Raw genomic sequence first — 27,680 nt, 5'->3', positions numbered from 1 at the left:
TAAATAAACTCACTCACTGTTCAAATCTTTTTCCTGTCTCTTGTCTGAATATTTTCTTGGGACCTTGACAAAAACCAAGAGAGGTGGGGCCTGAAGCTTCCAGTCCCTCTGTGAGGTTCCTTGAGTGGATAATACCTCGGTTCTTGGCTTTGCATGAGAAAGAATTCACACCGAAGCTTGTTTTGTAATCCAAGTGGGTTTTTATGAAGGGCGGGAGAAGTTTCAGGTTTTCCAGTCTCAAAATAGTACACACTATTTCAGGGAAGCGTGCTGATCTGCAGGGAAGCGGTGTGGAAGTTCACAACTGGACATGACCAACCTCATGGAACAGCGCACCCACCTGTGCAGAACTGAGGCCAGAGAGAGTGTGACAAGAGGCCCTTCGGGAGCAGGTAAAAAGGGGGTGGCCTTCCCGCTACCAGGGTTTTCCAAACCTCTACCTGGGGAGCCGTGATTGAAAGTATTGGTTGACCCCATTGACTGAATTAAGCCCACCTGGGTGATGTGCTGGGCCCAAGCCTAGTTTGGGCCACCCAGGTGTACCGCCCACCTGGCTTGGGGCCTGGCCAGTTTGTGGGTCTTCATGGTCACCTGATTCGTTCCCAACATACTTTTTGGGGCCTTTGTAAACACAGGAGGGGCAAGCCCTCTTCCTGTTCTGGCTACCTAACACCTTCAATGAATGTGCATTTAGTGTTATTATAGAGCAATATGTGTGCATGCATAAAGCTTCATAGTCTATACATGTGCAGAAAGAAGGTGATCACATTTTAGCAAACAGAAAAGAATGTGCCATTACTTTATACGCCAAGAACCAAGAGAGGGACTGCTTCGGTTTTTACAATGAATTTAACCATCATTTAATGAAACGAGGCCAGTTTTAGGACATGTCAGCCAATAGCTGGTGTGCCATCTGCTGGCTAAATAAAAATTCACAGGACTCAGGTTCAGAGAAGCCCTTTTTTTGGGCTGATAAAACATTCAGTAGAGGGGGTCAGACAACAGAAAAGGGGGGGAAGGGAGATGCCAGATGGGGCAAGATATGACAAAATAATAATTTATAAATTATCAAGGGCTCATGAGGGAGGGGGAAGCGGGGAGGAAGGGGAAAAAGAGGACCTGATGCAAAGGACTTAAGTGGAGAGTAAATGCTTTGAAAATGATTAGGGCAAAGAATGTATAGATGTGCTTTGTACAATTGATGTACGTATATGTATGGATTGCGATAAGAGTTGTATGAGTCCCTAATAAAATGTTAAAAAAAACACTCAGTAGAAAGATCCTTTCCAGGAGGCAAGAGTACTTCATTTTGTGAAATAGGTATATTATTGACACAATAATTTTTTACATGGTCTTATTGAGATATAATGAACAGGTCCTACAATTCCACAGTTGAGTTGGGCAGTAATCACCACAAGTAACTCTAGAACATGTTCTTTCTTCATTTATCCGCTACGATTGACTATCCATTTCCCCTCAATCTTTCCTTCCATGGCCCCAGGTAATTATGAATCCAGTTACTGTCTCCATAGAGCCACTCACTCTAAATTCCACATACAGAAAAATGAAAGACAAAACACAAGAAAAGAACCCCATAACAATGACCAAATAAAACAAAGAGGTTCCGTTGAAAAGAAAGCAGAAAATGTAAAAACAAACTGGAATAGATTCAAAATGGGTTAATAGGGAGATCAAATGACAAGGTGTTACGTTCCAGCCAAACTATAACTGTTACAGTCCACGGCCGTTAAAATCCTCTGTCTGCTACGAAAGCTATTCACATCCCTCGACTGCGGCCGGAGGGAATTCACTGGAGACTCTCTCCAAGCAAGGACACTGCAAATGGCCTTGGGGCGTCTACTGTCATCCACAGCATTCTGCAACAGGGTGTTTAGAATTTTAGCCCTGATAGTGTTCTCTTCTCTGGATTTGGATTTTATTATTTGCAATCCTTGCATCACATAGGCTGGTGTGCTTCTTCTGCGTGAACTTAGCTGACTCCTCACTTAGATAGCTGCTTATTTTGAGACAAGCCTTTAAAACCCCAGACACTATTCTTTCAGATAGGCAGGCATAATCTTGAAAGGTAGAAGGAATAGGGATAAAGGGGGTTGTCTCTACCGAATGCCTCCACTAAACAAAAATTAGCTGGTCATACCACATTAAGGAGCTGGACAGAAAAATCAGGCAACATTAGATACCTATGGAGACAATCCAAAGCTGAGCATGTTCAGACAAAGGTCACCTAGGTGGAGGCCAATCATGGCATGCACAGTAGGCACCAGCAACATTACAGGGCACATCCCCCTGAACTCAGCCAGTAAGAATGGCCAATACCCTCCATTACGCTGCCCCCCTCCACCCGCGCACACACACAGAGAAGTGGGGAGAGGAGGGGATAAACAGCAGAAGCTGAGGGCAGGCCTCTCTCAGGTCAGAGGGTAGGATCTCTCCTCTCAGCGTCCCCCTCACTCTCTCGTCTTCTTCTTCTTTTTCTCAGTTTTAGTGCCCCCCTTTTGGTTCTGTGTACTCCACTTTCTGGCTTTTTTCCACGTGGGTTTTTCATACTCCTCCAAATCAGCCATCTTACGTAGACTGTGAACTCTCCCACGGTCCGGCCATGTGGCCTTGAACGTGTTCCAGAGATCACAGTGTACTCTCTGAGACTACATTGCCTGAAACGTCTCTTCTCCTCATGAAAGTTACTTGGATTTACAACAGTGTTTTTTGCTGCATGAATTCTTTCAGCATTGAGAAGCAAGAACTGAAGACAACCATTCCAGAAAGCTAACACCGATTTCTTTATCACATTTGGCTCTAGTACCCATATCTTTAGTCCTTTCCTCATGAGATTGAGTACTGAGCAGGGCCATGTCATAAAAACTAATTATGCTATATTAGGGCTATGATCAAGTGAGAGCTCAAAATGCATTCATATGCCTATGGTTTATATAGGTTTCTGTTTCAATTTCAAGACATTATTTTATTGGAGTACATCATAAATCACCTCCTTGTGACATAAGGTAATTCCATTGCTAGGCAATAGCATAGAGTTTAAAACACTGTTGAGAAAAGAAATTTATACTTGTGTAAGACATTGTCTTGGATTACATGAATTGTTGACCTGTACTGATTTGAAATTTGTGAGTAGACACCAATTACAAATCATGAGGATTGGAGATATGGCAAAACTTTCAGTAACTCATTTAGAAAGGCAGAACCATGCCTGCTAAGCTAACACTGTTAGGTTTTCCACAAAGATAAACTGAGGCCAGGCCAGAGAGAAGGAAAAGGAGAAGTTTATTCTGTGCTTCCAGGCAAGATTCACCAACTCCAGCAAGGTGTCAATAAAGTAGTGCTGCCCGGGAGGAAGAGGAGAGCAGAGAGGGAGGGAGGGAGAAGAGAAGAGAAAAGCCCTGAACTCCAGTTCATGCTCCATGGGCCCCCGCAGTGAGGAATCTGAGAAGTCCGGCTTCTCTGTGGTGGTGAGCAAGTTTAAGCTAGTCAGGAGGGTAAATAATACAGGGAGTGGGAAGAAGTTGCAGGTGGGCAAAGGAGGAAGGGGGGAGGAGTTACAGCCTCAGGGGCTTTAAGCCACCTCCATCCATAAAAATTCTGAGATAGGGTGGTGCTTGATTGTTCAGCTTGATGCTGAGCAGATGGCTCATTGTTCTAGGCCCTTTGAAGCTAACTGTCCTGGTCTGATAAGGGAAGGCAGGCTTTTCCTAATGTCCCTCCAACTGGTACTAACCCAACAACTACATGTCACAAAAAGGCCAAGAGAGGGTTTAAACAGTAAATATATGTTCATCCTGGGTCACCATTTGTTGGGCACCTCAAAGCAATAGACCAGAACCAAACCAAAGTCCAGTGACTGACCACCAATTCCCTAAGCGTGGGATAGCAGTCATCAATTTTGTTTTGCTTTTCCTAATAGGGCATTTCAGCTTTAAGTCCAAAGGAAGATTTCGGTTTCTTAGGTCTGCTACAAGTGAGTTTAAGGTAAAATCCAGTTTGCTTAGTGGGGTTTCCAACTCGGGATCTTCTGGTGTAGTCTATGAAGGGGGTTGGGTACCAAGTACCCAACTAAGAGTCTAAGGTCCTAATTGTCTATAGCAGGGGTGTCAAACTGGTGGCCTGAGGGCCACAGAGGTAATTTTTTTGTGGCCCATGATGCTCTGAAATAAAATGAAAATAGAAAAAATTGTTATGAAGAATATAGCACTTAGGGGAGATGAAGCAATACGGTACACACAATTCCCTTTTAACCCTTTAACTATTGAAGATGAGTAAAATCACAAAATCAAAGTCACTCATTCTAATGGAATTTGACACGCCTGGTCTATAGCATGCAGCCTGGGCCCCCAAGAGTTGGATAGACTAGGTCAAAAGTGCCTAAATAGGAACTTACTACTGAGTGTATTCTCCCCCTTGGAGTCTGAGGTAGTTAGTTTATTGTGCCAACCTGGCCGATAAACACATGTGGGGTTAATTGAAGGGTGGAGGAATAAATGGCTCAGTGAGCCTCGCCTTTCTAGTTCTCGGGTCTCTTGCTTTTTGATGGTTGGACCAGGGTGCAACTGTCTTAGCCAGTTCCCTGATTTACCTGTCAAGGCTCATTTCTTGCAAGACATCCCTGAGGAGAAGCCACATGGACCTACCCTGATGCAGCCCTGGGTGCTGGAGCACCCATGTGGAGACCCCTGCCAGCGCTGAGATGCTTACACATTCACTAACTCGGCTTTCCTCCTGCAGTCAGCATCATTGTGTCTGTTTTGTGAGATGGAGGACTCTGTAGATTGGTATTGGACATATGGGTTAATGTTGGACTTGTGGGCTTGAGCAGCATTGGGTTGGGATATTTTCTTGATGTGCACTTAACCTTTATATAAAACTTCCTTTTATACATGAGTTGCTATGGATTTGTTTCTCTAAAGTACCAAGACTAACACAGAGTCTATATAAATAATTTCAAGCATTTATCCCAGTGGTATGTTGGCCCTCCCAGTTTTACCACAATCAGAAGTGTAATTGCTTTCTCGAATGCAGACATGTCCCTACCTCCTCTTGATGCAAATTTCCAGTAAGGTTCACTAATCACACTTGTAATGTTTTTTGCTACTTTGTCAAAAATCAGTTACTTGTAGGTAGATGCTTTTATTTGGGGGTTTTCTATTCTGTTTCATTGGTACATGACAAAAGAATTTTTGGTTGAGTTTATTCTACAATTTAGATTCACTTAATCTTTTTTATTTGAGATGAATTTGTTTGCCACAGAATACTACAAGTTTGTTTCAATTTTACTTTTCCTCTTATTTTTTTCACGCAAACCACTATTTGAAGAATAAGGAATCTGGATTGATATTTTTCTTCCAATTTTAAAAGAAACAAACTATGTAGATATTACACGGTCCAAGAAATGAAATCAACCACTATCCATTAAACCCTCCATTCCCTTCCCTGATTCCTCCTCTTTCCTTTTAATTTTAAAAGAAATTTTATTGTGAATCTTCATAAAACATAGTCTTTCCCAATTTTATGGAAAACATTTCTGGTATATTAAATATAATGTGAGCATTATATTCAGATGGTTAAAATTTACAAAATGCAAGAAGTGTTCATATTGAGAAGCAAGTTACCTGATTCGTTTTTCTCCTCTCCCTTGTCCATTTTTGCCATTTCTGCTTTTAAGTCATCTAGAGGTGTGTATGATCAATTTAGATATTATCTGGCTTCTTGCTGTGATACATGAAGAGTCAATTTACTTTCAATATTCCCCATCTTGCTCTCTGTTCTCCTTCCATGATCAATGAACTCTGTCTTTACACTGGCCATCTCTGCAACTTCAAGCATATTTCTGATTTATCTAACCTGAAATAGAATCTCTTGTAAGTGAATCCCCTTAGATGTCACCACTCTTCCAGTACTGGCCAGATACAATGAAACCTGCGAGGACTGGGACACATGGAAGTAACTGCCTTGCTTTACTGACTTGCACAGTTTCCACCTTTGAGAGAGTGCAGCCCGACAGTTGCTAGCGTTAGTGGAAAATATTTGAGCTTTTCTTCTCTGACAGATGTTCATTTAATGCAAATTCTAGTTTTCACAGGTTTTACTGTATTTTGTATTTTATGGCGTTCCCTCTTGATTACTTTAAGATTTTCCATTTTAGAAAAGATGACCAGGACTGTAATGAGACCTTCTCTCTCTCATGAAAAAATTTAAAATTGATATTCTTGATGTTACTGAGACTATACTCAGCAAAGCACACTTCAGTCATGCACTTTGTACATGTTTAGTGACACTGATGATATTTTTAAAGTTGTTCAACCATTCTCACTCTCCTTTTCTGAGTTGTTCTCCCTCCTTGCAACATCAATTCAAGGCTGCATAGTGTTTGTAGCTCATCTTTCAAGCGGCTATTATCAGTTAAATGCCATATAGATAGTTCCTTACATAGCATAAGCTAGACTCTTGTTCGGTTCTAAGGTGATTTCAGGGAATATTTTTGGTTTATGGTTTAAAGATGATCTCAGGGCAATAGTTTTAGTTGTTCATCCAACCTTGAAAGAACCGGCAGGTTTGGAGTGGATAAAAATTTGAAATTCTGTTCTGCAGTTTCTGGTTTTGATCATAGTTCTTACAGAATCTTTGATCAAAACATTCAGCAATGGTAGTCAGGCACTGTCCTCAGACACAGGCAAGGACAAAAAGACCAGAAAATCAAAATTGGCATTAAGGCATTTATTGAAAGAGAAAACTCCAGGGAAGCCAGGCCATAGGGAACCATGCAAGGGAGACACTGGCGACAGTCTCTTATGGCTTGCAAGTAAATGGTTTTTGTAGGGCTGTCAGTCAAGAATATGACTGTGTTCCTTGGAGCAATCTTTTGGGCCAGGTTGGAATTCGAATATTCAAAATAGAATTGACAGCAAAGGCATTGGGATACTGAGCATAACTAGTTAGGCATGCTCACAGCACCTCTATTTAATTAGAATCACAGATTGTTGCCGCAACTGCCACTTGAGGTCACAATTGTCTTTGCTGTGCATGTTTCTTCAACCAGTTGAAGCTGGTGTTTTAGGAGGAGAAAGGTTGTGATCTGAAAGACAGCTGAGCTACAGGGATTGTAGGTTTCACAAGTTATTTACAATGCAACAGTTTCCATCCTGTCCCCGTTAGTGTCTGTTATGGCCCCTTCGAGGCATCGCTTCTGCACCTTGTGGCTCCTACACATATTGTCTGCTTCCTCGTGAACTTAATTTTTACAGCCATCATTTCCTCTGTTTGCTGTCCTGTCTCGAACAGGCACAATCCAGTTTTCTCCTGGTCTCATAGCAAAGGAGGCAGTTGTTCATGGAGACAATTATCCATGCATTCCATTTCCCTTCCTCTTCTTTACTAGCCTTCTTCCTCTGTTCCTGCAGGAGCACGAAGCCCAACCGTTGTGACTTGAATGGCCCTTGAAAGCTTTTAAGATCCTAGACAAAACACAATGAGTGAGGAAATACAACAGAAGCACTAAACATACTAGACAATTAACTGGGATGTCCTATGAGACCACAACCCTCCTCAAACCTCTAAACCAGGGAAATAAATCCCTTGAGGTTGTACAGAAACAGCCCGAGCTATGATTCTTTTTTCACTGTTGTAACTATATCTATCACACAACTTTGCAATCCAACTTTTTACAGGTGTACAATTTATTGCAGTAATCGCTTGTGCAGTCCTACCTTCAGTATGTGCCCACCATCAACTCTTCCATTTCTCTCTGTCTTCTACCTCTGGTAACCGCTTATGTTTGTTCTCCATACATTTTCTTTTTCTTCTCTTTTTACCTAAGTGAGGTTATACAGTCTTTGTCCATTTGTGATTGATTTTTTTCACATAGCATAATCAATGTCTTCAAGCTCCATCCATACTGTAGCATCTATGAAGACTTCGGTTCTATTGGCTGTGCCACATTTTGTTCATTCATGTGGATGAGCATAGAGGTGGTTTCCACATTGTGGCTACTATGAATCATGCTGCAATGAACACTGGGGTACTGGGAGCTACAGCTCCGCATCCAGATGGGAACTAAGGGGGCAGTTGTGTAATTGAGGAGTACATTAAAGAGACACGAGACAAGGCACGCAGGGGCTTACCGCTTCCATGAGGACTAGAACCAGAATGAGGGAGTAACATATATTCTCTCATGAACTTATATAATCTGGGGCATGCAAGGACATATGTTAACAGGAAGGGGTTCTATTACAGGGATACACATAACATGAGGGGGATGAAGGGGAGATGCTAGAGGTATACCTGTGATAGGAAAGTACGTAGGTGACATGATGGGTGGGTTCTAGAGTTAAGATGGTGACCTAAGCCTAGTCATCTCTGAGCTGGCTTCACCTTGGGCATCTCTGAGTCTTCTGGAGGGGAATGATCTTTGAAGCTTTCCAGAGGGAGTGGCTGCCTTACTTAGAGTGGGACATTCAATAGGGTCTGATTGCTCTTGATGGCAAACAACCTTCAGGTGAATAGCCTCACAAAGTTGACCTTCAAGCCTATATAGTAGCAACCATGTGCTTGCAAGCACCTTAAGATTGGCGTTATTATGGGGGGACATTGTGGGGAATAATTTTTATTCAGCAGAATGTGACTCATCTCCTGAGTTGGACTTCATCTCCAACCCACGAACTCGAAGGTCTCCTTCCACGGGAGCCCTGGCCTCCTAGACTCCTTAACGTATGGATGTAGTGAATGTGTGTGCATCTACTCCCTTCCTGGTTCTGCTTCCCACATCTCTTTTTGAGTCTCTGCTTTCAAGTAGTTTGGCCTATATACGTAGAAATAGAATTTCTTAGTTGTATGGTAACTCCATATTTAATTTTTTTTTGGAGAAATTGCCACACTTTTTCTCAACAGCTGTACCAGTTTGCTCAACAGCTGTAACCATTTTCCATTCCTACCAGCCATCTGCAAGGGTTCTAGTTTGACCTTAGTCTCATCAATATTTGCAATTTTCTATTATTTTTTTCTCAAATCTAAGCCATCTTGTGAGGGTTAGATGGTATCTCATCATGGCGTTGATTGGCGTCTCTGATGGCTAATAACACTGAACGTATTTTCATGTGTTCAGTGGCCACTTTAATGCCTTCTTTAGTGAAATGTTTATTCAAATCATCCACTCGTGTTAAGTTGGCTTACCTTCTTCCTGTTCAATTGCCAGTGTCTTACATATAATTTGAACATTAAATTCCTGGCAGATATATGGGTTTCCCTCAGTATTTTCCTAGTCAGAGACTTACCTTTTCATATTTTTGGTTGTCTTCTGATGAACAAAAGTTAAAACATTTTATGAGGTCCCACTTAACTATTTTGTATTCCACTGTTTGTGCTTTTATTATACTAGATAATCTATTGTGAGAAGCGAAGCCTGACTGTATTGCCCATTTCCTTCTAGGAATTTTATTGTTTCAGTTTGCACATGTAGGTTCTTGACCTATTTTGAGTTTGTTGCTGTGTACGGAGTGTAGCATAGATATAATTTCATTTGTTTTCTGCATTAGTAATCCAGTTTTTCTACTGCTTATTGAAGAGACTCTTTTTTCCACATTGAATGGAAATCAGATGGCCCGAGAGGTGTGTGAGAAACTAGCAAATGTCAATCCTGCAGCTTCTCCTAACGGCTATGCTGCCTTACAGTGAGCACATGGTTGATTCTGTCTCCTTGTTTCAGTATATGTGCCGCCGAAGCAAGCACGATTCTGTCTCCCTACGGAGGCAGACATTCCCTGATTATCTCATCCCCCCTCATGTCTTACCCTAGTGCAGGTATTAGGTTTCTTCACCTGTGAGTTCAGGGGCCATACTGTGTTTCCCACCAACCTTATGATGTATGTAACATGTATGTACATGTCTTTGTCTAGACCTCTATAAATGCCCTTTGCCTCCTAGCTCTTTCTTCTATTTCCCTTGATGTTCCTCCTGCCCCACTATCATGCTCCATCCCCACCTGGGTTACAGCTATACCTCTTCTTTACGTAACCTTACCCTTGATCATTCCCTACCAGGCCTGCCACTCCCCCCTCACCACCAATTTGGGTCCCATGTTGTTCCCTTGTCCCTGCGTTTGTTAACACCACTTCCTTACACCCCCCCCCTCACCTCCCCCTATCCCAAGTCCCCCCAGAACTGTCGGTCCCGTTGTTTTTCCTCCAGATAGTTCATCCAGCCTGTCTTATTTAGACTGACCTGTGGAGATAATAACATGCACAAAAACAAGACAGAGGAAAACAAAGCAACAGTATACCACCAGACAACAAAACAACAACAACAAACCACTGACAAAGAACAAAACAAAACACATCAAGAAAGAAAAGCTTGTGGTTAGTTCAAGGATCATTTGTTGGCCTTTAGGAGTGTTTTCCAGTCCAGTCTGTTGGGGCACCATGCCCTGGCCCCAAAGTCCACTTTCAGCATTCCCTGGGGACCTTGCTGCTCCATTCCCTTGCTGTTCTGCTGCACTCCCCCAGTGCTTTGCCTCGGTGTGGTGGGATCAGGTCAGGTGCAATTCCCACACTGTGTCTCCGGTGTTGTCCTCTGTAGCGCCATTGGTCACTGAAGGGCATCATGCCTCATAGTGGGGCCAGCTATGTTGTCCTCTCTGTGGACTGGCTGCTCTAATCAGGAACATCATCCTCACGGCCTCGTGGGCCAGGCTGTGCTCCACTGTCTCCTCCTCCCCCTTCATTTGCTCCCGTGTTCTCTGATCACATATGTCCCTATCCCGGAGCTGCAGAATCAATGTCGTCCTTTGAAACAAATTCTTCTCAGGGAGGGGCAGGAATCCACTTAATTTTTGGTGCTGGGGCCAGCCTCCCAGACCTCTTCACTTGTTCCCTACTCCATGCCGAGATGTTGCATTCACACCTTGCGGCACTGGGTTGAAGTCTGGTCCCGCTTTCCCTGTGGAGATATAAACAATACCCTCCCCTTGGGTGGGTTAGTGCCCCATGAACCCGCTCCCTTTTCTTCCTTATATTCATCCTTTTATTTTCCTTTCCCCACCTCCTCCCCAGTTGTCTACCATGTGCATCCCTGGTTTTGATCTGGTCTCTGCCATACTACCCAGTCTTCACCCCAAAAATGTTTGTATACAGTAGCTTTTTCCCTATGCCCCTTTTGCATTTTTTTTTTACCTCAGCGGGCTCATGTTGTACTTGTCCTTTTGTGCCTGACTTACCTTGCTTAGCATGATTTCCTCCAGTTCTTCCCATGCCGCTATGTGCCTCATACGTTCATCACTGCTTTTTAGTGATGCATAGTACTCCACTGTATGTATATACCACAGTTTTTAAATCGTCAGTTGATGGAAATTTGGGTTGCTTCCAGCTCCTTGCAATTGTGAACTGTGCCGCAATGAACATTGGAGCACAGATGTCTGGTCTTGGTTTGTTCCTTGCCTCTTCTGGGTATATGCCCAGTAGGGGGATTGCTGGGTCATATGGTAACTCTATTTCCATCTGTTTTAGGTATCGCCAGATTGATTTCCATAGTGGCTGTATGTACTTACAGGCCCACCAGCAGTGAATGAGAGTTCCTGTCTCCCCACAGCCCCTCCAACACTTGTTGCTTCCTGATTTTTTGAATTGGGCTACCTCTGAGGGTGTCAGGTGATACCTCATTGTTGTTATAATTTACATTTCTCTTATGGCTAAAGATCGGGAACAGTTTCTCATATGTTTGTTGGCCATTTGGATTTCTGCCCCTGTGAAACTTCTGTTCAAGTCCTTTGCTCACCTCTCAAGTGGGCAATTAGTTTTTTTCTTTTTGGAAGCTAGCAGAGTATTGTAGATTTTAGTAATAAGGCTTTTGTCTGATGTGTCATTGCTAAAGATGTTTTCCCAGTCTGTGGACTCTCTTATTACTCTCTTGGTGAATTCTTTTGATGTACACAAGTGTTTTATCTTCAGTATATCCCATTTGTCAATTTGTGCCTCCTCTGTGTGTGTGTCCTTCCCTATTTCTGATAGCCTGTGTATTCCCTGCGCCAAAGTTCTCAAGTTGGTCCCAATTCCCTCATTGATGGCCCTAATAGTTTGGGGTTAAAGTTCGAGGTCTGTGATCCACCTTGAGTTTATTCTTGTGCATGCTTAATTTATATAATATGCTTAATTTATTTATCAAACCTTCATTTGCATTTTATTTTAAGCTGAATTTGCTATGTATCTCCTGACCTTTCCAAAAATTATATTTTTATCTTTCTTGTGGATACATTCCTTGTGTTAATTTGGTTCTATAACTTTTTCAATTGGATTTATTTTTCATCTTTACATCATCTATTGCCTTTGCTTCAGTGCTCAAATTTTAAAATCACTACATATTTATAATTTACGAGCTGCATTAGCTACTCTCATTTATCCGGGAATATTAGTTACATACATTGTGAAGCCCTTTTATTTGCTTTCTCGAGACTTTTCATCTTTGGATGTGATCAATACCTGGGGCAATAAGCTTCCAGAAAAATTAATACTGGATTAGTCCTAAGGAGGTGGAGGATAATGAGAACCCAAAAGTCAAACTCTTCCAAGATGCTATTCTCCTCCACTTGCCCCCTGCCTCCCAAACCTCCTTTGTGAATATCCCCTCATGTCCCTGGATTCTGTGGTTTGCTGAAAATCCCCACAGAAACTCACAAAACTTTGAGGCACTGTCTCATGTGGCAGTGGGTGCTGTTCGGTCTAAAATAAGAGGTCGGCAGAACCAAGTGCAGGCTACAGAGCCAGAAGCCCCCAGATGTCCCGAAGTCACAGCAGGTTTTCTTGCTTTCTCCTTGCTTCCACCAATGCTCAGTCAGGAGATAGAAGTCTGGCTTTCCCGATAAGAAGTGTGTCAGAACTGTATTACGGTACCATTATATGTCCAAGGAAAACAAAGGGAGCGGCTTGGTTCACATCCTCTACTAACTCTTACTTCCATTGAGTCAATGCCAACCCATATCGACCCTGTAGGCCAAGGCCGGACTACCCCTGTTGGTTTCTGAGACTGTAACTCTTTACAGGAGTTACATCCTTCTACCACCCTCTACTAAAGTCGGGTCTTATCCCCCCTACTGCCGTCCATGTATAGGAATGCACTCTAAAATGGTATGATAGCCACACGTGCATAATGTCCAGAATTATATCACAAAAAGAACTATAGCCATAGGGGGTCATATGAATGGTCTATAATTCAAGTTACTCCCTGTCTCTTCTAGCCATTAACCCATTTGTATTTGAACTGGGAGAAAATAATTCCCTTGAGTCTCTCTGAAGGAATTAAGCATAAAGTTAGATTTTCATTGCTGTATAACCCATCTGTTCATTTCTTACTATTAGCTCTATTTTCCTCCTTTCTTTCATTTGTCACAAGAAGCCCTGGTGGTGTAGTGGGTTACTCCTTGGGCTCCTAACTTCAAGGTCAGTAGTTTGAAACGGTTTTCTACTCCTGGAAAGAGTTATAGCCTCTGAAACTCACAAGGACAGTTTTACTGTGCTAAATATAAGGTCGCCACGAGTCAGAAACAACTCTATGACAGTGAGTTTGCTTTTTTGTTTTGTTCAGTGTCATTTATGTTTACCCAAACTTTTCCACTTTGAGAAAGGATGTCAGGTTCAGCTGCAGCGCCAGCCCAGATTGCTGGAAGCAAAACAAATCTAGCAAGTGTTTCTCCCTCGATTCCCACTCACGCTGGGTGGGATTACACAGGTACAAGACTAGTGGAGTCTCTTGACCATTGGGCAATACAACAGTATTCACAGTCAACACAAGTTTTGTCAGGAGAGGGTACATTCCATACCATTAGACCCTCGGGAAGTCTCACACACAGGTTCAGGGAATAGTCACAGTCTTTTGCTGAAGGATCATCCCTGCTTCTGACACTCAGAGCTGCATCCCTGGTCCTGGAACCATAGCATCCGGCAGAAAAAAAGCAACTTCCTTTCTGCCATCTTTCCATGCCGCCATAATGGTGCGCATGAACGTCCTGGTCAACGCTCTCAAGAGCATCAATAATGCTGAGAAGAGAGGCAAGTGCCAGGTTCTCATTAGGCCATACTCGAAAATCATTGTCCGGTTTCTAACTCTGATGATGAAGCATGGCTACATTGGTGAATTTGAAATCACTGATGGTCACAGGGCTCGGAAAATTGTAGTGACATTCAGGGGTAGATTAATCAAGTGCGGAGTGATTAGCCCTGGATTTGACGTGCAGCTCAAAGATCTAGAGAAGTGGCAGAACAACCTGCTCCCTTCCCGGCAGTTCGGTTTCATCGTGCTGACGACCTCCGCCGGCATCATGGATCATGAGGAAGCCAGGTGAAAACACACGGGAGGGACAATCCTGGGCTTCTTTTTCTAGGGATGTAATGCATTGAAACAAATAAAATTCCGAGTGGAAAAAAAGAAATCAACTTCAGGTGACATGCAGAAGAAATGTACCGTAGGACCAGCATTTTCCCCTACCTCCCTTTCCCCAGACTCTTCTAAGAAACATAAGAATCTATCTGGTGCTCCTCCCTTGTCTCCCTCATGTTGAGTGTGAGCAGCCCCTCGCGCCTTTATTCCCCTTTTACCCAAACTCCACCATTTTGGATAACATGCCCATTCCGCTCCTCTGTCAAACCCTTCCTCTGAGGGTAGCATGCAACATGGCGTGCCCAGCTAATAGGATGCTTCTTGGACCACTACTGCACCCCGTGGGCTATGAAGTGTATTCCTTAGTCTGAGCAGATATCACTTGGTGGCCCAAACTGGTACAGTGTCTTTTGTTCTATCCCCTTGATGGTGTTTTTAGCATCTTATGGGTTACTGGATATGCAAGCCTCAAACTGGAGTTACTGTCTATTCCTGCGAGGATCCACCTGGTGTCATTGGCCCAACATAAGTGATTTATCAGCTATGTGCAGGACCTTTCCCCTGAAGAATCTGTCCCACAAGCATCTGTAACCTCTGTTTTTCCTGCTAGACGATAAGGCCATCCTTACTGGTATTTTGTGCCGCAGAGGGTGTAAGAGGGATGTGTCTAGATTCAGTCCATCTTTTCATTGTTGCAGCACCCCATGTTCGCTCATCTCCTGGGCCCAGTTGTCTACCTCAAGGGAAAGAGCCAACTTGCCTACTTGGTGGTTCTAATCACCTTCTGAGCTAGAAAGGGGCATCTTCGGATGGGCATCCACATGTCCTACTCTGATGTGCCCGTTAAATTCCCATAGGTCCTTGCTACCCCTACATGTTCCTTCAAAAATCTTGTTTTCCATTGCCCATTTGCCTGACCATATAGCCAGGCTACTGGCCACTGTTCATGAGTCAGTAAAAATCCAAACATATGGGCTCTCACCATGGTGTGTCTTCCATCACAGTTAAGAAAACAGCATAGAGCTCAGGCTGTTGATTTGACCTGCTCTTGTTTGCTTCAGTTAAGGTCTTCCCACCTAGCGGTCTTAATGCAGCACCTTTCCCTATTAGATGCTGTCCTTACACTGGAACTGCCAGCCGCGAACCAAGCATCCTTCTGCTGGTCAGCAAGAAGTTGTTCACAGGCCACCATCCATGTAGCAATAGGCTCTGGCAGCTCTCAGGTAATTCTAGGAGAGGGCCTGAGAAAGGCTGGCTACCTGTTCGCGGATGCAGTGGGTGCCAACCTTGCATTCCCTAAGGGGCTTATTCCTTTAAGAACCACTTACGTTCTGAAACCCTTTATATTTGCTTAGTCCACTCTGCTAATGTGATAAATACCTGGCACTTTCTTATTGGCATTTTGTGTTCCAGAGGGTATAAGAGAAAATTCTTTAAAAATTCTAGTGTAAGATATGAAAATAATAATAATTTATCAAGGAGTCATGAGGGTGGGAGATAAAAAAAGAGGAGCTGATACCAAGGGCTCAAATAGAAAGTAAGTGTTTAGAAAATAACGACGGCAACATACATACAAATATGCTTGATACAATTGATGTATGGATTGTTATCAGAGCTGTGAAAGCCCCAATGAAACGATCTTTAAAAAAAACCCACAAAATTATTCTTTCTATTTTGTACTTGAGATTTTTAATTAGCTTGTGAATGGCGTGTCTCATCATAGCCAAGACTGAGGGTCTAGATGCGTTGCTATGGCCTATCTCAGAAAACGGCCTGCACACTCAGAAGCTTTCTGAGTCTTATCAGATAACCTTTCTGGAAGCAGACTGCAGAGTGACCGGTGAGTTTGAACTGCTGACCTTTTGGCTAGCAGAGCTCCTCTTTATACAATAATTCTGTTTTTTGTTTTTCAAAGGCTTGGTTGGTTTTTACTTATTTATTTTGCAGAAGGATTCTAAAACACCACGCAGAGTCAGGTGGAAAGGTCAAGTTTACAATGGACTGTTTTATAGGGATAAGTTACAGCATGTGTAATGATTGTTCACTCTACAAGCTCTTGTCGATAGAGCATAGGATGCATCTAGTTAGTCGTAACATCCTCGTTTTCCCACATTAGCCAGGCATCCTTTTTCTCTCATCTGCGTAGACTTTTTCTCACGAGCTGCCCTCTGATTCTTTTGCATCATCTTGACTCTGTCTGCGCCCTCGGGGAGGTAGTCAAGGGGTCTTGTTATCTTTATCCCTTTCTACACTCCTGGGTTCCTTCACGTTTTTCTGGCAGGCAAGTTCTCCTTGATTTCCATGGGCCGTGCTGAACACAGGGACAGTAGCTGAAAGAGAGCAGCTCAGAAAAGCCCAGCTTGTTTATTAAAGTCAGAATCCCAAAATATTAAACCAAAAATCAAATTCACTGCCATTGAGTCCATGCTGACTCATGGCAACCCCATAGGACAGGGTGGAACTGTCCCTTTGGGGTTCCAAGACTGTAAAGTATTTATAGGGGGAAGAAGCCTCATCTTTCTCTTGTGGGGCCACCGGTAGTTTTGGAAGAGGAACAATAGTTTGAAAACTGACACAGGGAGGAGATGAGCTAGTCAAGGTGCGATGCAGCAACAATGAAAATTACAACTTTCGTCTAGTTCCTAAATGCTTCCTCCCCACCGCCCCACCCCCCTTTCTGCTATCATGATCCCAATTCTACCTTGCAAGTCTGACTAGACCAGAGGATGTACACTGGTACGGATAGGAACTGGAAACACAGGGAATCCAGGGAGGATGATCCCTTCAGGACCAGTGGTGTGAGTGGCGATACTGGGAACATAGAGGGTGGGTTGGAAAGGGGGACCCGATTACAAGGATCTACATGTGACTTGCTCCATGGGGGACGGACAACAGAAAAGTGGGTGAAGGGAGTTTTCGGACAGGGCAAGATATGACAAAATAGTAATTTATAAATTATCCAGGGTTCACAAGGGATGGGGGAGCGGGGAGGTAGGGGAAAAAATGAGGAGCTGATGCCAGGGGCTTAAGTGGAGAGCAAATGTTTTGAGAATGATGAGGGCAATGAATTACAAACGTGCTTTACAAAATTGATGTATGTATGGATTTTCATAAGAGTTGTACTAGCCCGTAATACAATAATTTTTAAAAAACAACAATAAAGTAAAACACCAAAAACCCCATTTGCAAAACAAAAGTAGAACAAGTTAAAAATGAGTCAAGGAGGAAAACAAATGGTAAAATGTTAAATTTAAACCTAACAGTACCTCAATAGCAGTGAATTTGGCTTGGGTATATGTACATTAATCAACTTTCCAGTACAATGTCTGTGGACTAGACTGTTTACATCCCTGTCCAATGGTCTGAGGAAATACAATGGAGGCTTAAATACAATGTGTGTGTGGGGATCTACAAATGAATTCTGGACTTTGTCATAGTCTTTTGCAAATTGATATTCAGAATTTAAGCTTTAATACAACTCCTTCCTCTGATGTTAGGGTTTACCACGTGAAATCCTTGGATCATATGGGCTGGTGTGCATCTTCCATGTGTCGAACTTAGCTAACATCTAACTTAAATGGCTCCTTGTTTTAAGATGAGCCTTTAAGATCCCAGACACTATTCTTTCTGATAGCCAGGCACCATCTGATTTCTTTACTACTCTTTTCTATAGCTTTCATATCTTCCATGATCATGTACCAAGGGCAAATATTGAGCAGGGTCACAAATTGTTTTTAGATTAGGGCTTACAATGACCTGTGAGCTCAAAATTCATTCATATATCAAATGTTTATATTTACCCCTGACTATTGTAGCAGCAACATTATCAGGTTCATAAACAATAATATCAACAGCATAGAGAGGACATTTGGTAATTCCTTGATGTAGCTAATGGAATAGAACTTAAAATGTGAGTGTGAAAAGGAGTATGTTCACCTACAGGACAGTTCACTGGGCTAAAATACATGGCTGTTTCACTTTCCAGGCAAAAATTTCAGTAATTGAACACTGCTTAATAAAATGAGGATTAGACATAAGGCGCAAAAAAAATTGTTTTCCCTGTGTAGATCCTTCAATTTTATTTTATTTTAAAAACCATTTTATTGGGAACTCTTACAGATATCATAACATTCCATGGTTCAATCACTTCAAACAGTATTGTACAATTGCTACCACAGTCAATTTCAAAGCATTTTTTTCTTCTTGAACTTCTTGATATCAGCTCCCCTTTATCCCCTCCCTCCCGCCCTCTCTCCCCAGGAACCCTTATTTTCATTTTTAAATTTTTTGCTTTATCTTACACCATCCAATATATCCATTCACACACAATTCTGTTTTTCAGTCCCCTCTGGTGGGGTTATACAGTCTTCAATGCTATCAATCTCCCCTCTTCCCCCACCCCCTGTGCTCCCCCCACTTCCACTTCCCAATCTCTCAGGGAACCATTACTCCTGTTTCTGTTTCTGAAGGGTTATCTATCTTGGTTTACAGGAATTGAACGATCTTAATTGTGCAAATGAACATACAAAAGTCTGACATGATTAATGAGATAAAACAAATAAAACCCATAACAGTAAGGGGAAGGTATATTAAGGAACTAAAGGATAGTTATGTGTTTCATCAGTTATATACCACACCCTAGATTTATTTTCCCTCCCGTGTGGCCCTTCTGAGAAGGACTGTCCAATTATCTTGCAGGTGGGTTGTGGGTCTCCACTCCATCCACACCTCTTCACATCGATTTGGTTGCTTGTTTTTGAACTTCTGATACCTTTTCCTGTCATACCTCATGATCACACAGGCTGGTGTGCTTTCTTCCATGTCAACTTTGTTGCTTCCCTGCTAGATAGCTGCTTGTTTGACTTCAAGTCTTTAAGACCCCAGACACTACATTAATAGCCAGACATCATCAGCTTTCTTCACCACAATTGCTTATGTACCCATTTTGTCTTCAGTGACAGTGTCAGGAAGGTGTCATACAATGCCACATTATTAGAACAAACTATTCGTGTACTGAGATAAGATTTAAGTAGGGGCTCAAAGGCCATCTGCTTCCTTATTGTGTTTGCATTTATATACATATAAACAAATAAACCTATATTTATATATGTACATATATACATATATATTTTTTTACATCTTCTTTCCTGTTTTCCTTTTTCCTTTCCTCCTGCCCCACTATTATGTTTAACTATCATTCACCTCAGTAATTCCTCTCAGATACAATTCTATTGGTCAAACACAACCAGAAGAATTACATCCTCCTCTCCATCAATTTTAGAACCCTTACTATTCCCTTGTACCTGTCATTATTGGCTCATTGCTCTCCTCTCCCCCACCTTCTCCTTTCCCATGACCTCCAGGAGCCACCAGTCCAGTCCCCTCCGTAGGACTGACAAGGCAAAAATTTTGATAACATTCATTCAGTAAGGGAAAAACTACTCCTGTAAAACTAATACTTGTCACACAGAGCAAAGAAAATGTGGAACTTGGAAATGTATGTTGTTCTTAGCTTGCTAATTCTTGGCCTACCTCAAAAGCAAGTATTTGGTCTGGAGTTCACAACATTGGGGTAGCCATCATCTGCTTCCTATTGCCCCAGGGTGTTTCAGCTCTAAACGCAATGAGTATTTTAGTCCCTGTAATAACACCAAGGCAATAGAGTCTATTCAATCGGGCTGGCTGTGACATAATGTTGTATGGCAGGAGCTATTTTGTTCTCTCCCATTTCTGGCTAAGTGAAAAAGTGATCACATCTGAGGTGGAGGCTTCTCTGAACAAGTGGTTTTAAGTTGCACAAATAGGGAGTGATACATGGTTCATAAGCATTAGGGAGTCATGTCATTGGCAATAGTTTTTAATTATTTAAAAGAAATAAAGTTTGAAACAACCAGAGAAATTTGAATAAATACAAACTATGCTTCAATTCATATCAAGTAATCATTGTTAATTTAGTTTAATGTGAAATGGCATTTTAATAATGATGGTAAGAATTTTAGATATGCTAGAGCAAAGATCAGCCAACTACAGACCATCATTAATATTTTGTAAATACAATATTATTGGAACATAGCCATGTCCATTGCTGATGTATTTTTTGTGGTGGGTTTGTCACCAGTAGGGTGAACAGTGCTAAGGAGACAGTCCGACCTGAGAAGCCTAAAATATTTACTGAATCTATGTCAACCCTAAGTTAAAATGACATAGGGAAATATTTATAGGTTAGAAATGGTATTTGAATGCTATGACATTTGGAATTGTCTTTAGAATACTCTCGCAAAAATAAGAGAAGTAGGTCAAAGATAAGGAAGAGTGAGAAAATGCTAAAACATTGTTGAAATTGATGCTGAATAAATAGACAGGGACTCATTAGAGATTCTGCTTCTGTTTCTTTTTATTTTCCTGTTATCTTTTCAAAGTACTGTAGCCAATTGTTGAAAAGAAGTGAACTTCTATACACTTATGGTGGATTTTGTTTTGAACATTATTAGTTCTGATGGGAGGAAAATGGAAGATCATTTGAGAATGTAATATGTTACTAAAGTGTGATAGGTGCTTGATAAGTAAGTTCTGTGTTTATATTCTTTATAACAGTGCCATGAGTTGTAATATATTGATGGGTGTAGGAAACTGAAGCCCTGGAAGAAAGTGTAAGTGGCCTAATCTCTACACTTGTGACCAAAGGGCATGGAAAACCAGCACTAGTGTTTCCAGGAACACCTCCACAGTCCCCAGATAAGGATAGCATCAAATATACACCCTCCAGGTAGAGAGCTTTCTCCACAACTGAACTCCATTAAAATGCTAATATAGAGCTGTTTCCTACAGGGGTCCAGCTCCAGTTAAGCAGCTAAAGAATGCCTATCTTTAAGAGCAGTCAGATTCTTTGGTCTCTCTGCCTCAAGAATCAATGGACTCCCTTTGTCTCTTAAATGCCTACCACTTAATAGGAAGTGTTCCCCTAAACAGTTCACTACGTCCAGAGCTTACACATTGCCTAGTCGGCTGTGTGTGTGCTAACTGAAGACTAACAGGCCTCCTTACAACATAACCCCATTGTTGAATAAACTAGACAGCTCTGCTCCTGATATTGGAGATTAATCCCCTGTGCCCCACCCTGTCTCCTTATGTTAGGTAGCTAGTTTAGGGACAGTGGTTGTCCCTCCCATGCCTGCAAAGGCCCCCATACAGGAGGTTGAAAAGAAATCAGGCAACCATTAGTTGCCTATGAAGACCACAAACAGAGCAGGCTCATACTTAAGCCCCCAGCCAGGTGGGAGGTACACCTGGGCGATCCAAATGAGGCCCAGGCTCATGCCATCACCCAGGTGGGCTCAACCCAGCCAATGGGGTCAACGCCTTCCCGCAGCCAGTGGGTGGTCTAGAATAAAGGCAGGGAGCCACACTCTAGGGTGCTCTCTTGCTCCCTCACCTTCTTGCCCCTGGGTGCTGGCCCCCTTGCTCTCTGGCCTCAGTGTTCTCCTGCTCCTTGCTCCCTAGGTCCCTCCATCCCTGGGATTCCCCCCCCCCCCCCGCACCACACCCCGCCATTTCCACACATGTGGGTGCTGCTCTCTTCCACGAGGTTTCCCCTGTCTAGAAGTGAACCCCTTTGAGACTGCCAAACCTGCAACTTGTCCTGTCCTTCCTGAAAACCCCCTTGGACTACAAAGTGGGTGGGCTTCAGCGTGAATTCTTCCATCATGCAAAGCAAAGAACCGAGGTATTACCCATTCAAGAAACCATCGTTTCCGCAGGACCCCAGTCACTCATGGGACTGGACCCCACAGATTGGCTCAAGGGCTTAGAGACAGGAATTAATTTGCAGCGAGGGGATCAGAGCTTAAATTCTAAAGGACTTGATTTGTGAAAGGCTGTGGTTTACAGTAGGAGCCTTAACTCTAAGTTGAGTAGACATAAATTCAGCTTTCATTGGAGTCCATTCTGACCATTATGTGGCTAGCTCTGCCCTGGGGCAGAGTATGTTTGCAGCTCCTCTGGGCAGCCCAGAGAGGGGCCGTCTTAGCCTCAGAAAATTTGCCTGGGTGTGTCGTCATTGGTTGACAGATGCGTGTCATCTAAAATATGAGGTGTTGGCCCATACAACTGAGGGCCAGATACGATTAGGGCCACATAATCAGGAGTCACACCACGATGGACCTCAGAACTAACCCGGTAGGATTTTATTATTTTTTTCGCTAGGATTTTCTAATCTGCAGTGTGTGCATCCTAAGCATGGTCTTTCCCCTGTTTCTGTAGGCCTGCTTGTGACAGTGATGAACAGATCTGCCCAATTATGACCTTGTGCGGATTGCCTTTGTTTTTTATAATTATAATTAACCACATGGCCTCCAACCCTTTGGAGATCATTGTGGCCTCATGCTGATGGTTTCCTCATCTAGATAATTTTTTTTGGTTCTGTTTAAGGCTTAATTTAAGAATCCTGTTAAAGGATTCTTTATAAAAATATAAAGATAATTGGGGGTCTTTTTCCTCTAAAAACACTAAAAAAAGAGCAGATGATGGATTTTTGCCCTTGGCTGGATCCAATGGTTAGGTCACTGTCATCTCTAGCATCATATCCACAGTGTTAAATGAACTCTGGTGGTGCTGCAGTTACATGTTGGGCTACTAACCTCAAGGTTGACAGTTCAAACCCAACTGCTGTGCTGGAGAAAGATATGCAGTCTCAGAAGCCCTATATAAGGTCACAATCAATTTGATGGCAGTGGGTTTGCTTACGGGAGCAAGCACCCCTCTACTTCAAGGTCATAATCATGCAGCTTCTGTGAGGGCAGGTGAACACTGGAATGTTCAGTTGAGGGTTGTACAGTCAATGCACCATTAGCATTAAAGAAGATTTTGAGTTTCTCTTGTTGGTCTTTGAGTTGCTAAATTTGCCAGATGTCAAAAACACTGTTTGGTACCCAAACCCACCTATCTCCTAACATTTCTCTCTTCTATCAGATCCAAAGCCTCAAAGGACAGACATGTTTCTGTACCCCTAATACCAAGTACAGACCCTGGAATAAGTGGAGATGCTTTCTGGGTTTACCGGGAACATGCATGTTGTCCCATGCCCTGCAGAAAGTCTCCTTGTGCTGGACACACAGACTACAAACCTCCAGAGTCTGAGTGAGAACTCTTACTGTCTATCAAATGCTCATCTATTTCAGCAGGAGGCAATTTTTGTCTTTCTTGGTTTCCTTTGTGGTAGAGAAGACATGGCTTCTTCATACACTCTGGAGTGATTTCCGGAGCAGAGATTTAGGGGAAGAGTAATAAGTGTGAAGCAGTTGTTTCCCTTTAGAAGCCTATTGCCAGAAGTGCCACACATTTCTTCTTGCCTTTCCTGAATCTGAGCAGTCCTGGTAGTGCTGTCCAGTAAGCATTGAACTGCTAACTGACAGGCCAGTGGTTCAAATCCACCAGTTGCTCCTTGGGGAAAGGGTGAGGTGGTCAGCTCCCAGAAAGATTGACAGGTTTTGAAACCCTATGTTGGGTCTCGATGAGTCAGAATGGACTTGACGGCAGTTGGTTTGGGTTTTTAGTTTCAGAGTCTAAGCCTACACAATAGCTGATATTTGCCATTTTCTCAGAAAGTCATGGGTGGTGCCAAGCACAAAGGAGGAGCCTGGGAGAGCAGTTGAATGGTTGTTGGGTGCCTTTGAGTTGATTCTGATGCATTGGGACCCTTTTAGCCAGTGTAGAACTTCCCCATAGGGTTCTCTAGACTGAAATCATGTTTTTAAAAAGTCACTTTATGGGGGGCTCTTATAGATCTTGGAACAATCCATGAATCAATTGTATCAATCACATTTGTGCATATTTTGCCATCATTATTTTCAAAACACTGTCTTGCTACTTGAGCCCTTGGTATCAGCTCCTCCTTTTCCCTCCCTCCCCTCCCACTCCCAAAGACCCTTGATAAATGATAAATTATTGTTATTTTCATATCTTACCCCATTCGCTGTCTCTCTTCACCCATGTGTCTGTTTTTCGTCCCCCTCGGGGGGTAGGGGGGAGGGGTAGGCTGAAATCTTAACAGGAGCGGATCGTTAGTGTTTGCTCCAGTGGAGCAGCGGGTGGGTTTGAATGGTCAACCTTTCAGTGAACAGCCAATCCCTTCACCAGTGTGCCACCAAGGTTTCTTGCTGCATGGTGGCAGGGGGATATTTGCAGAGTTTGAATACTGTCTTCACAGGTAAATAGGATTTGACTTCGCCTTAGACCCAAGCCAGTTGCAGGTCCTATTTCTCTGGGTACAAGGACAGACAGTAAAATCTCCTCAGGTGCAGTAGGTACTACTGACCTTTGGGGTTCTTGTCCCTAAGCAACAATGCTAGTTTTACTCCACTGTAGTGCAGGGGAGTTCTATTTGCCCAGGGAGCACAAGAGGTGGAGATGTTAGGTAGTTTAGCTCAGGGACTGGGGCGTCCATTATGCATGTTCAGAGGTTGGAGCTACTGGCCATGAAGGAGTGGTCCACTGCTCATGCTCAGAGGTTCAGGCTTCCAGCCAGCAAGGGGAGGTACATCTGGGTGGGCGCTGCAGCTGGATTGGTCCACCTAAGCCAGGTAAATTCAGTTCAGATAGTGGGTTCGACCAGAGTGGTCCACTTGCGGGATAATTGCAAAGGCAGGAGCCCGGAGCGAGCGTGTGACTTTCTGAGCAGCGTCCAGGCAGGCTGTACGGGGTGAAGAGCCCTGCGGGTGCCTGTGTAAACCTGAAACTTCGTGTAACTCTCATACAACTCATTTGGTTCACAAACCAGGCTTCGGCATGAATTCTTTCTCATGCGGAGCCAAGAACCGAGGTAGATCTCTCCCCCGAGAGATCTAACAGAGCCACATTCACAGACACGGTACATTTTTAACTTTTATTTCTGTCTAAAATATAACATATTTTCTCCAAAAATTATGAGTTAAATATAATTTAATGGCCACAGGTATTTAAAATATAATTGGGACAATTGAAAAAAAAACACAACTCTTTCATGAAAATGGGGGGGGGGAGGGGAGTAAACAAAGCATAAATGAAATAAGAACAAAATCTCCTCAAGGTCTAGGTAGTATGTTCACTCCATTCCTCCTGTTCTCCAGGTGGGAGGCCCTGGAGCAGAAGGCAGTTAATGTATTAGAGCTCACATTTGATTCGTAGAATCCAGCCATTTCCAAGGTGAATGCATCTAAGTCCTTTTCTCTTTCGTTGACAGCTCAGAAAAGTATAGGCTTTCCAGGACACGTGAGACTGGATTTTATCGACCCGAGTCCATGGGTCTCCTTTAGAAATAGGTGTTCTCCTTGCCGGTGGTGTCCAGCTGCAAGTATTCCAGAGTGCCTTTTTTGTAGCTGGCTATCCTTGTTGGTTTTCGGTGTCTCATCCCGGCAGCCTGTCTTTTCTGCAAAGAGTTGGCAAGCATGTCTGAGAATTCTGCTTGCAAGCGTTGTTGATTCTCCCTGTAGAGGACGGCGAGAGAAAGTGGAACTTATCAGCTATTTATGGAGTATAGCTCTTAGCTCGAGAATCACCAGTTCAGCTTACCCAATCCTCGCTAATTGCATACCCTGTGCTAGTGTGGTGAAGTGCCTTTTCTCTAACTCCCACTAAACAATTGGGTGGAACTAGGCAGATACAGGGTGTGAAACACAGGGGACTGGCCAGCTTTCCTATTCCGCTGGGTAGAAGTGAGCCATCTTGGAAGCAGGAACAGAGACTCTCCCATGACCACCAAGAAAGAAGAGCCACCACCCGAGTGCATGGAGAAGTGGCAGGGGCAGCAGATGGACCAGAGTACTCATGCCAGGACACAGCCCAGGAACTGTGCCATCGAGACCATGAGGAAGTGAGGCAGAGTGGCAGGTTGACTTCCTGGCCTAAGTATGCAGAGACCGGGGACTGAGAGACTCAGTAGCAGAGAGACTTGGCTGCTGGCTGAGCAGAGGTGTGCTGTGCCCCAATGACTACATCGTCCATGTTTTCTCTTCCTGCCTTGTGGGAACCTATTAGCCTTCCCATTGAATGCCACTAGTTGTGAGTTTTGTCTGTGAGTAAACTGAACAGAGAAGTAGAGTGCTGTGGGAGGAATGGCTGGTGTCAGGACAGAATCAAAGAAGGCTGGCGGATGGAGGCCAGAGGCCAGTCTAACCTCTGCCTTGGGGCAATTGGCCTTCGGTGGATGGGGATTCTCCTCTGCATAGCTATGGATGCTGCTAGACCCAGGAAGTACCAAGACTGCGAAGGGACCCTTGCTTTCAATGAGCTTAGATAGTCACTCTTGCTACATATGTAGGCAGGGAGTAGGCAGACTGTATTTCAAATGGAAAGCTATATTTCAATTTCACAGTGATGGTTCAATTCCACCCTGAAAGCATCCTGTGTTAGAAGGAGGAGGCACGGTTAGAGAGAACTCAGTTCGCATACGCTGCTGTGGGAAAGGGTACACAACACAGAACATTCGTTTGTCTCACACGTACTTCAGAGAGAGGATCGTGTGGGCAGAGAACTTAGAACAGTTTAGTTTCCAGTTTGGAATAGCGAGAGCTGTGTCACCTCGTTCACACAGAGTGACCCTGCAGGACACAGTCGAACAGCCCCGTAGTTTCCAAGGTGCTAGTGTAACCATTACGGCGGCAGGTCGTCTTATCTTTCTCCTGCAGCACAGTCTGTGTGTCCCAACCTCTAACCTCTCTGTTAGTGGCTGAGTGCTTCGCCGCTGTGCCCCTAGGGCTCCTCAGACACACAATCACCCTCTGCCACTGAGTTTATTCCAACTCAGAGCCGCTGACAGGGCACAGTAGAACTGTTCCATAGCGATGCTAAGACAGGCTCATTTTTCTCCTCCAAGGAGCTGAGTTTAGGGTTAACAGTCAAACACTTAGCCCACTGGTCCACCAGGACTCCAAACACACATTAGCCCACTGACATGAAGTTGAGTCCACCTCAGGGACTGCACTGTAAATCTTCACAGGGGCAAAAGTCTCCCCTTGCTCTTGAGTGGCAGGACGGCTGGAACTGCCAACCTTATGGTTAGCATCCTAGCACCTAGCCCACAGCACCACCAGAGCTCATCAGACAAGCATTTTTGAGCTCTGAACTGATCTCTTTTTCTGAGCAAGTTTATAACACATATTTTCCAGCCACCAGGAAAGGAAGGTTTCTGAAGCTGCTTCTATATATATTTCAAACCAGCAGCCACTCCCAGTAGAAAGGGGAGGCTTTTGGCTTCCATAAAGATTTATGGACTCAGAAACTCACAGGGACAGTTCCATTTTGTCTTCCTGGGTCACGATGAG

At 43.4% G+C, this 27,680-nt stretch overlaps 2 protein-coding genes across 2 annotated transcripts in view; one reads left to right on the top strand and one right to left on the bottom strand.

The window, feature by feature from the left end:
- The first annotated feature begins 13,996 nt into the window (after positions 1-13,996).
- On the top strand, positions 13,997-14,350 carry LOC142451349 (small ribosomal subunit protein uS8-like). Its single transcript, XM_075553200.1, has one exon. The coding sequence runs from the start codon at positions 13,997-13,999 to the stop codon at positions 14,348-14,350; it is 354 nt and encodes a 117-aa protein (XP_075409315.1).
- Positions 14,351-25,451: 11,101 nt separating this feature from the next.
- Positions 25,452-27,680, bottom strand: part of GUCY2C (guanylate cyclase 2C) — a 91,256-nt gene continuing 89,027 nt past the window's right edge. Inside the window, exon 27 of the mRNA XM_075553086.1 lies at positions 25,452-25,844. Within this exon, the coding sequence (XP_075409201.1) occupies positions 25,670-25,844 (175 nt within the window). The 3' untranslated portion in view covers positions 25,452-25,669. The remainder of the gene's footprint in view (positions 25,845-27,680) is intronic.

This window comes from Tenrec ecaudatus, chromosome 6 (genome assembly GCF_050624435.1).
Source record: "Tenrec ecaudatus isolate mTenEca1 chromosome 6, mTenEca1.hap1, whole genome shotgun sequence".
Taxonomy (NCBI): domain Eukaryota; kingdom Metazoa; phylum Chordata; class Mammalia; order Afrosoricida; family Tenrecidae; genus Tenrec; species Tenrec ecaudatus.
Note: the sequence above shows the minus strand (reverse complement) of the source record. Positions and strands in the feature narration are given on the sequence as shown.